A 9,645-nucleotide genomic window follows, 5' to 3' on the forward strand; every position below is an offset into this window, starting at 1 on the left:
GGATGCTGTCTGTAAGTGTGCTTGGGTGGTGTATTTGGGGAAAGGAGAAAGCACATTCAAGCTGGTTTGTGACATCCTCATTTTTAGTTTTCACAGACCTTTGTAATGGTAAATGCTGCCAAAATAATGCTGGTCCTTAGAATGGTAGCAGATCTCTGACAGAGAAGTTAGCCCTTTAAAGAAAGGGATTGTAGACTCTTGTATCTTCATTCTAGCCAAACCACAGCTGGGTGAGCAGAGGCCCCAAGCCATCTACAGGCCTCTACCTTCACATTTGTTCCCAGCCAAGGAGACTCACAGTTACATGCTCTGTTATAGCTTTACAGATACCATATGTGGAAACCACCCTGGAAGACTCAGGAACCTGCTCACCTTGGCCAGTCTCTTTACAACAGGCTGATCATGATTTTTGTAAACAAATACTTACTGGTATAAGTGAATGTTGGCTGTATTAGATTGGGTTTTTAAATTTTTTCTTCAAAAGTATGAGATTGTTATGTTGACATTGTCCCACATTGAAACTGGTTAACTGTGCCCCTATTTTTTAAGGAACTCCATGAGGGCAGATACCGTATCCACAAGCAATATCAAAAACCGAATTGGTAACAAATTACCACCTGAGAAATTTGCAGATGTCCGGCATTTATTAGATGAAAAACGTCAGCACACACGTCCACGGCCATCGGGCAGCAGTACTAAATCAGGTATTGTTGTTCAGTTGTATTTCTGAGCTTCACTCTGAGCTCCAGAAAGCACATTGGGGCAGGGATAGGTTTTTAGATGAAATGTTGCTGTTCATGGACCTATTTAGTTGTCCTGGTTCATCACTTCTAAATTTTGAGTTAAGCATTGGACTTCAGGACATGAAAAATAATTATAAGAGTAATAGAAATTAGACAGACTTCCAATCAAGAGGAGGCAAACATGCTTCATCTCCTCACACAACTACAGAAAAAATTACAACTAGACCACAATCAAATAGCACCCAAAACCGTCAGAAAAATTGAGCTATATGGAAGTCAACAGCCAAGGATATAAAGAAGCCACATTCATGCAGATGGATAGGAGGGGTGGAGATGCAGTGTGGCCCAGAGAGGCCAGGGGGTAGGTAGGCCCATACCCTTGTGTGGGGGATAAAACTTGGGAGGGATATCTCAGGAGCAAGCAATCCCAAACCCAGGCCAGACCATACAGCTCAGGGTTCCAGCGCCTCATAAATTCTTGCTGTAAAAACCAGTGGGGGTTGGGTTGGCGGAAGAAACTGCCAGATTTGCAGGAGACTCCTCTTAAAAGGGCCCACACAGGCTTAGGACTTACTCAGAACCCACTCAAACTCTGGGATTCAGCACCGGGGCACAGCTGGAAGGGCACCAGTCACATATGTGGAGAAAGTGAAGTGACTGGAAACAGGTGAGTGCTGGGAAACAGCTTCCTCCTGGACAAACCAGAAGCCAGGCAGGGGCATTGTCCTATCTCTGAGCCCTTCCCCCACACAGAGCCACAAAGCAGCTTGGGATGCCCTGCCCTTGTGATTACCTAAGGCTCCGTCCCACGCAATTTACAAGAACCTTTTCTGCAATAGGCCACGGCACTAAGACAGAGAGTCATAGCAGCTCTACCTAATACAAAGAAACAAACACAGGGAGGCTGCCAAATTGAAGAGACAAAGAAATATGGTCCAAATGAAAGACTAGAACAAAACTCTAGAAAAACAACTAAACAAAATGGAGATAACCCACTTATCAGATGCAGAGTTAAAAACGCTGGGTTATCAGGATGCTCAAAGAACTCATTGAGTATGGCAACAGCATAAAAAAGACCCAGGCAGAAATGAAGGTTACGTGAAATGAAATAAAGAAAACTCCACAGGGAACTAACAGTGGAGAGGATGAAGCTGAGAATCAAAGTAAGGATTTGGAACATAAGGAAGTAAAAAGAATTCTATCAGAACAGCAAGAAGGAAAAAACAAATTGAAAACACGAGGATAGTCTAAGAAGCCTCTTGGACATCTCCAAACATACCAACGTCTGAATAATAGAGATGCCAGGAGGAGAAGAGGAAAAACAAGAAACTGAAAACTTACTTGAAAAAAAATAATGAAAGAAAACTTCTGTAATTTGGTGAAGGAAATAGACATACAAGTCCAGGATGCACAGAGAGTCCCAAACAAGTTGGACCCAAAGAGGACCACACCAAGTTACATCATAATTAAAATGCCAAAGGTTAAATATAAAGAGAGAATCTTATAAGCAGCAAGAGAAAAGGAGAGTTAGGTACAAAGGATTTCCCATAAGACGGTAAGCTGATTTCACGAAAGAAACTCTGCAGGCTAAAAGGGACTTGCAAGAAGTATTCAAAGTGATGAAAAATAAGGACTTACCACCTAGATTACTATATCCAACAAAGCTATCATTTAGAATTGAAGGGCAGATAAAGTGCTTCCCAGACAAGGTAAAGCTAAAGGAGTCCATCATCACTAAGCCCTTATTATATGAAATGTTGAAGGGACTTATGGAAGAAGAAGAAGAAGAAGATCAAAACTATTAAAATGACAACAAACTCACAACTATCAACAACCGGACCTAAAAAACAAAAACAAAAGCAAACTAAGCAAACAACCAAAACAGGAATAGAATCATAGGGTATGGAGATCATTTGGAGGGTTCTCAGCTGGGAGAGGGAAGGGAGGGAATGAGGGGGAAGGTGCAAGGATTAAGAAGCGTAAATTGGTAGGTACGAAATAGATGGGGATGTTAAGAATAGCATAGGAAACAGAGAAGCCAAAGAACTTCCATGCATGACCCATGGACATGAACTGAGGAGGGTATTGCTGATGGGAATGGGGATACAGGAGGGAGGAGAGCAAAGGGAAAAATTGGGACAATTGTAATAGCATAATCGATAAAGTATATTAAAACAATAGTAATAGAAATTAAATTGTTGTAGAAATGGCTAAGAATTTGAACTAGATGCACATGTAATGGGTACTTGGCCATGCCTGCCATGGGCCAGGCCCTGGGCAAGGTGCTGGAAATGTTCAAAGTCTTTGGAGGGGATGCAAAGTCATCATAGAGCTCTGATGGTGAAACACACAAGTACACACATTTGGACCATTCCACCCAAAGCAGAGTGGAGGAAGGGCTCTGATGGAAGCCAGATCTACTGGCAGACTTGTTAAAGGCTTCTTAGAGAAAGCGGCTTTAGAGTGAAGCCTCGGGGAGGGAATAAGATCTCAGCTGACAAATGTAGTTTTTTGAGGAAGTAACCTGATCTTATAACTATTTTAGAAAGATAACTTGGGAGCAGAGAGTGGGGTGGGGTATAGAGTTCAGGAGCAAGGGCCCGAACTAGGCCAGGGACCGCAGAGATGGAGTAGATGAGAATGTCAAATCGTGTGAAGAAGACTCAGCCCTGGGATGCCAGGGAGGAAACGGAGAGAAACCGGGCGGCCCAGGCCTGAGGGACTGGAAGGACGGAGGTGTGGCTCTCTGAGGGGAGGGGCAGATGGGTATGAGCTCTGGCGCAGTGGCTTGCTAATAAATAAACGTGGTTTTTTGTTGTTATTGTTAGAGGGGACTCGGGAGGACAGGCAGATTTGGGGGGATGCGGTTTAGAGGAAAAACATTTGATTTGGGACCTCTTCCCTTCACCCTTTGTTTTTCACCACTTGTATTACCATTATTGTTAAGTGTGGTAAGTTTACTGAGACCTTACATGTTCAAAGGCTGTGGCTTCTGCCCCCAAGAGGTTTGCAGTATTGTTTGTTAGCTGACATGTTTGTAAATTGCTTGCTCTGCTTGGTTCTACTTAAAAAACAAAAAACAAGACAGTGGATTCTGCCTCAGAAATTCCTTTCTGGGGCAGTCAGCTGAGATTTTCCGCCCCGAGAGCCCCTATGTCTGAATTTTCCCAAGGGAACCCAGACTGAATGCAGAGAAGGCTTTTAGAAGCTTGAATGTGTCACGTCCTTTGTCCTCACTCGGGGAGATCTGGACCAGGTTCTATAACCACCTCAGGTTAACAGTACAGATGGCAAAGCACACACGCTTGGTAAAAATAGTATTTTTTTTTTTCTTTTTCTAGATATACGCCAGCGGTTAGGAAAAAGACCACATTCTCCAGAAAAGGCTTGTAACCCCATTGTTCGGAGAGAGCCCTTTTCTGATGTACATAGTAGGCTAGGTGTTCCCAGGCAAGACATTAAAGGCCTCTATTCTGATACTCGGGAGAAGAAATCAGGTTGGTAACACTTAAAACTGATGGGGATGGGAATTGGGTAAGAGCAGGTGCAATGGGTAAAGCATAGAAATACTTCATTAGCAGAAGGCAGTAAATAGCAAATGCCAAAAATAAATTGTTTTTCTTCTATCATTATAATCATTGTAATGACAATGATGACGATGATGATGATGATGATGATGATGGTGATGATGATGGTGGTGGTGGTAACAGTATGGACAATTTAAAAAAAGAGACTCACCCTGGTTCTTTCTGTTTAGCACAAATACTTCTTAGTTTCATGCTATTCTAGTCTTTGTCTATACACATACCCTACTTTTGCATATAGCATTTTATCATAGTCATTTTTCTACATTGTTAAATTCTTTATAAAACTTAATTGCCTCATAGTGATCTATACTATGAAATTCTAAACACATATTTCTCTATGATTAAATATGGATGAAGTATATTTTTAAATTCATGGAGGTTGAGCAGAATCTCTGAAAGTTGAGTGTTGAAGGCCCATTTGCTTGTAGAGTATGACAGTGGGGGGTGCTGTGGGGCTGGCCCACTCCTGGCACGATGCAGCTGTGCACGGGGGCAGGGTGGGGGTGCACCAGGGAGGGGCAGGTGGAGCATTAACAGACTCCCCGGTGATTCCCATGTGCCTAGTGTTGGGGAGGGTGCCCCCCAGCTGCGAGGATCTCTCCTTGAATTGAGATCCCTCTATTTGTAGGCGGGGGATTGCAGCCAGGAAATGAGGTTCCTTGCCCAAGGCTACACAGTGGTTGCGGGTGCCACAGGACCCCCCACCTCCCAGTGTTTCCTGCTCATCAGGTGTTGGCAGTACCCCTGCCTCCTCAGTACTACCCAGCTCTTAGCATTGACAAGCGAAACTAAAATGCCTTCTCATTCAAACAGGTAGTTTATGGACTCGCTTAGGATCTGCATCCAAGACCAAAGAAAAGAACGTGAAGAAAGTGGACCATAGGGCCCCTGGCACTGAGGAAGATGACTCTGAGCTGCAAAGGGCATGGGGGGCTCTGATTAAGGAGAAAGAACAATCTCGCCAAAAGAAGAGCCGGTTAGATAACTTACCATCTCTCCAGATTGAAGTTAGTCGGGAAAGCAGCTCTGGTTCAGAGGCAGAATCCTGATGCCCTCAGGGCTGATGGCAGCTGCCTTAAAGCTTGACATTCTTGCGCAGGGTGGGGCGCACAGTAGGAACCTCCCCTGCAGGAGTCGGTGCCCCTCCTGCATTTACTCATACAGCCACCCTCAGCCCTTGCTACTTTAGCAAGACCTCTTAAGAATGTGATGTGTTTTGAAGGGCATCTGTCTTTTGCTGCAGAGTTATAGTTCTGGGCCCTCGGTTTTTCTCCTACCACCCCACAAGCTTTACCCTTTGAGAAAAAGGCAGCCCTCCCGATTTTGTAGACTGTTTTTCTTAATATTTTTAACATTGTGTCTTTTAAAAGAAATGTTTTACACAGTTCATCCAAAGAGCAGAGAACTGAACTTCTCACTATTGCCTTGGCCCCGACAGCTGTTACCAGCACCCTTTTCCCAAGAAAAGTCAATTCCCAGGTGCTTATTGGACAGCCTTCGAGGGGGAAGATGAGGGAAGCTGCCAGTTCACCCTTCCAGGACCCTAGTGTGGGGGCCGAATCTCATGGACCTGACCTCAGAGGTGCACCAGTGCTGCCCAGGTAGATGAGAGACACAGCGTCGGTGACCGTGCTTCCGTTGCTCCCTGGGGATTCTGTTAGGAACCTCTTGCTAGCGATCAGCTTGAAGTGAAGATCAAGTTCAGTGCTGTGGGATTTTTAGGAACAAAAAACAGACTTCTGGATTTGGGGTGGGTTTTTTTTTTTGTGCTAGGGGCGGGGTCATGGAGTAATATTGAACAATTTTTAAGTTTGTATTATGTTTAAAAAATATTAATGGTTTAAAAGTTAAAATTTTTAATTTTTATATGTGAAAATACTTCCTGTTGGCTAGAAGGGAAGCTCAAGTGGTGTCTAATGTGCTGTTAAATATATATTATATACTTTGGAAGAAGGCAAAGAGAGGAGTCTCATTATTTTTAAATGATCCTAATTGTATAGTCTGTTGTACATAGAGTTCAGCTTGCTTTTTGGCCATTGTAGGAAAAAAAGATCCATCCATCCAAGATGGGGTTTTATTGTTTATTATCCCTTTAGAAGTAATACATTGATATTCTTTCTGTCTCCAAATTCTGGCACCTGAAGACATCTTCAAAACTCGTAAATAAGAGAGTAGTTGATGAAATTTTAGTTCATTTATTTTTAAACTCCTTTCAGATTATTTTAACCACAAAAAGGCAATGGATTATTTTGTTTGCTGTCTGATTTTTTAATTTTGAAGCATTTAATATTGGCATTCCTCAGTAGACTTAAAAATAGCATTTCACTTCAGTTCACCAGGGCTTAGGAGTTAGAGATAGAAAGGCCTTTGTCCTTTTTGTGGTGTGCCAGCGCTTCACCGGTCTGAGCGTCTCAGTGCCCAGTGCAGCCCTGGATTCTGGAGCTCTTTGCTTGTGGCTGAGCTAAAATTAATGGTCACATGGGTAGTTGATTAAATTCAGAACACTATTGTTAAAGGGCCGTGAGACTTGAGGGCCGCAAAAACTATATTATCCCTTTTTTGTTGGTTAACCTGTTTTTTCTTTCCTCCCTTTAGAAAAATTAGAGCATATAACTATGATAGGTTTCAGCTTCCTAACAGGATTCTAGGGAAAAGATGGTTTAACTTTCTCTGCCAGTTGAGACCTAAGGTTCTGAGGCTTCTCCACTCCTCTTGGCTCTTTGAAGCACACAGCTGAGAGCTAGGTTCTCGAGGAGGGTTTGGGGAATTGGCCGAGTGTGATGTATAAGGCCCTGTGAGTCAGAGGCTGGGATGCCAGTCCCTGGTCTGCCGCAGGGGCCTGGGCCTTGGTTTCTCTCTCTAGCAGATGAGCGGGCTGGTACCAGAGCTTCTGGCTTTGTTGGTGTGACCTGGTGGTGGTTGACTTTGCCACAGCTCTGGCTGCAGTGAGCTGGCCAGCACCGGTTTCTGCTGTAGATGGCAGAAGGGTCAAGGAGAAGGGTCAAGAGACAGCTGAGCTTTGCATGATGAGGCTGTGACAGGGACTTACCCCCAACCCACTCCTGTGTCCGGGCGGGACAGAAGTCTTTGAGGTCAGGATCCCAGCTGACATGGCCTCTGCAGTGTTCAGAAAGTGCCCCCCTAGGCTTTCCTCGGGGTCCCCAGTCGTGGCCCTTCCCCAGCCCTAGCTGGGGCCCACCTGTTCCACGGCCTCTTAGCTCTCGCCAGGCTCCTGCTAGGCACCAAGGAAGACTTTCTGGAAGGGTGATGGTGTGTAGTCAAAATTGGGTCTTTGATCTAACCAAAAAAAAGGCCCGCTTTAGGAGCCTGGCAATTCGTATAAACCCAGAGAGCACCAAAGGGCATCTTTAAGGGTTTTAAGTTTATTTCTGACAGTTACTGGCCCTCACCTCCCTTGCTCTCCGGCTGCCCTCAGGCACTCAGATTTTGCAGTATCTCAGGCGTGCCCTGCATGCCCAGGCCCTTTCTTAGGAGTTTGGGGGCACGGCTGGGCAGTCAGTTCAGCCCCCTGGCAGGCAGCTCAGTGGGCTTCCTACTCCTCTTAGTCTTTACATGCACAACGTTTTAAATAAGTTTTTGCTGCTTGATAATAACTCGATACCTCACTTCTGTTTCCCACTCTTATTCTCGGAAGAGGTATCCGCTCCCCCTGGGAACCTGTGGGGCCCTCCACAGGGTGCGAATGCTCTTCGCCTGGCCTCCTCCGGCCCAGGCCCCTGAACCCCTCCCCGTAGTTGAAGCGCTGTCTTCTCCTGCTCCCTCGCTGGGGCAGCCTCTTCACTAGAGTCGCCTCATCTCTCCCTCTCTGTTCCATGCACTGTATCCAGGATGAACTTTCCTTGTAGCAGCTAAGATATAATTTGTACACCATACAGTTCGCCCATTTAAAGTACATCCGTTGCCCCATTTAGAACGTTGTCATCACCGAAAAGAAATCTCATACCCATTAGTAGTCATTCCTCATTCCCTCCCTGCCCCCGCCCCCTACCACAAGCAACCACTGTTTCTGTGTCTATGGATTTGCCTATTCTGCACATTTCATCAATGGTTTCATACACTTGGTGGCTATTTGTGATGGGCTTCTTTCATTAAACATCTTTTCAAGGTTCTCCATGTTGCAGCATGTACCAGACTTCATTTCTTCTTATTGCTGAATAACGTTCCATTGTATGGCTGTACCACATTTTATTTATCCATTTACCTGTTAATGGACGTTTGGGTTATTTCTGCTTTTTGACTCTTACGAATAGTGCTCCTGTGAACATCTATGTACAAGTTTTTGCGTGGACATATGTTTTCATTACTCTTGGGTTATATACCTAGGAGTGGAATTGCTCAGTCATGTAACTCTATCCTTAATCTTTTGAAGAACTAGACTGTTTTCCCAAGTGGTTGCATCATTTTTCGTTTACCCCCAGCAATGTACAAAGGTTCCAATTTTTCTACATCCTCATGAACAACTAATTTCTAATGTAAATTGGTGTCTTATGATTTTGATTTGCATTTCCCTGACGACTAATGTTGGCTATCTTATCATGGCTTTGGGATGCTATGCTCCTTCTTAAACAGGTTATTCCTGTTATTTCTCTGCTTAAAACCATTCCAAAGCGTCACCATTGCCTGCCCTCACTGGTGTGGCTCAGTTGGTTGGAGTGTTGTCCCGTACACCGAAAGGCTGAAGGTTTGATTTGTGGTCAGGACACACATGGCAGGCACCCAGTCAATGTTTCTCTGTCACATCGATGTTTCTCCTCTCCCTTCCTCTCTCCCAAAAATCAATAAACATTTTAAAAATTAAACAAAAACCTCACCATTGCCCTTGCAATAAATCTCAAACTCCTCTTATAGCTCACGAGGCTGGTCAGATCTAGCGTCTGGCAGTGTCTCGGGCCTGCTTGCCCCATCCTCCCCTGCCGTGTGTTCGCGGCCTCCCCGGGCTCCTCTGAGCTCCCCGCCTGCCTTCCAGACTCGGCTCAGGGCCGGTCCTCCCCGCAGTGACGCCTGCCCCCGGTGCTGTCGCACTCCTGCCTAGCCTGCGTCCTCATCCTCAAGAACTTCGTCACCCCTCCACGAGGCTGTCTTCAACTTCCAGAGCCAGGTCGTGGGTCCCTGCTTTGTGCCCCGTGGATCTGCACGAAGAAGTCTCGGCTCACTCCAGGGATAGGTTATAAAGTCGTGCCTAAGGTAAACATTGGGTGTAATCAAAGTTCCTCTCAGAAACCCTGAGGAAGGTGCCATGTTGAAGACCAATGTCATGAGTGCAGCTCGTTCCTGCCCATGTGGGAACATCGTGG

The 9,645-nt window shown here is 45.2% G+C and overlaps 1 protein-coding gene across 1 annotated transcript in view; it reads left to right on the forward strand.

Moving 5' to 3' along the window:
* Positions 1-9,115, forward strand: part of NCBP3 (nuclear cap binding subunit 3) — a 32,107-nt gene extending 22,992 nt beyond the window's left edge. The window contains exons 11-13 of the mRNA XM_054575877.1: positions 550-704; positions 4,085-4,240; positions 5,144-9,115. Of these exons, the coding sequence (XP_054431852.1) occupies positions 550-704; positions 4,085-4,240; positions 5,144-5,379 (547 nt within the window). The 3' untranslated portion in view covers positions 5,380-9,115. The remainder of the gene's footprint in view (positions 1-549; positions 705-4,084; positions 4,241-5,143) is intronic.
* Positions 9,116-9,645: the final 530 nt, after the last annotated feature.

The sequence above is a fragment of the Pteronotus mesoamericanus genome, unplaced genomic scaffold (assembly GCF_021234165.1).
Source record: "Pteronotus mesoamericanus isolate MK-2021 breed Mesoamerican mustached bat unplaced genomic scaffold, CSHL_Meso_final contig_317, whole genome shotgun sequence".
Taxonomy (NCBI): Eukaryota; Metazoa; Chordata; class Mammalia; order Chiroptera; family Mormoopidae; genus Pteronotus; species Pteronotus mesoamericanus.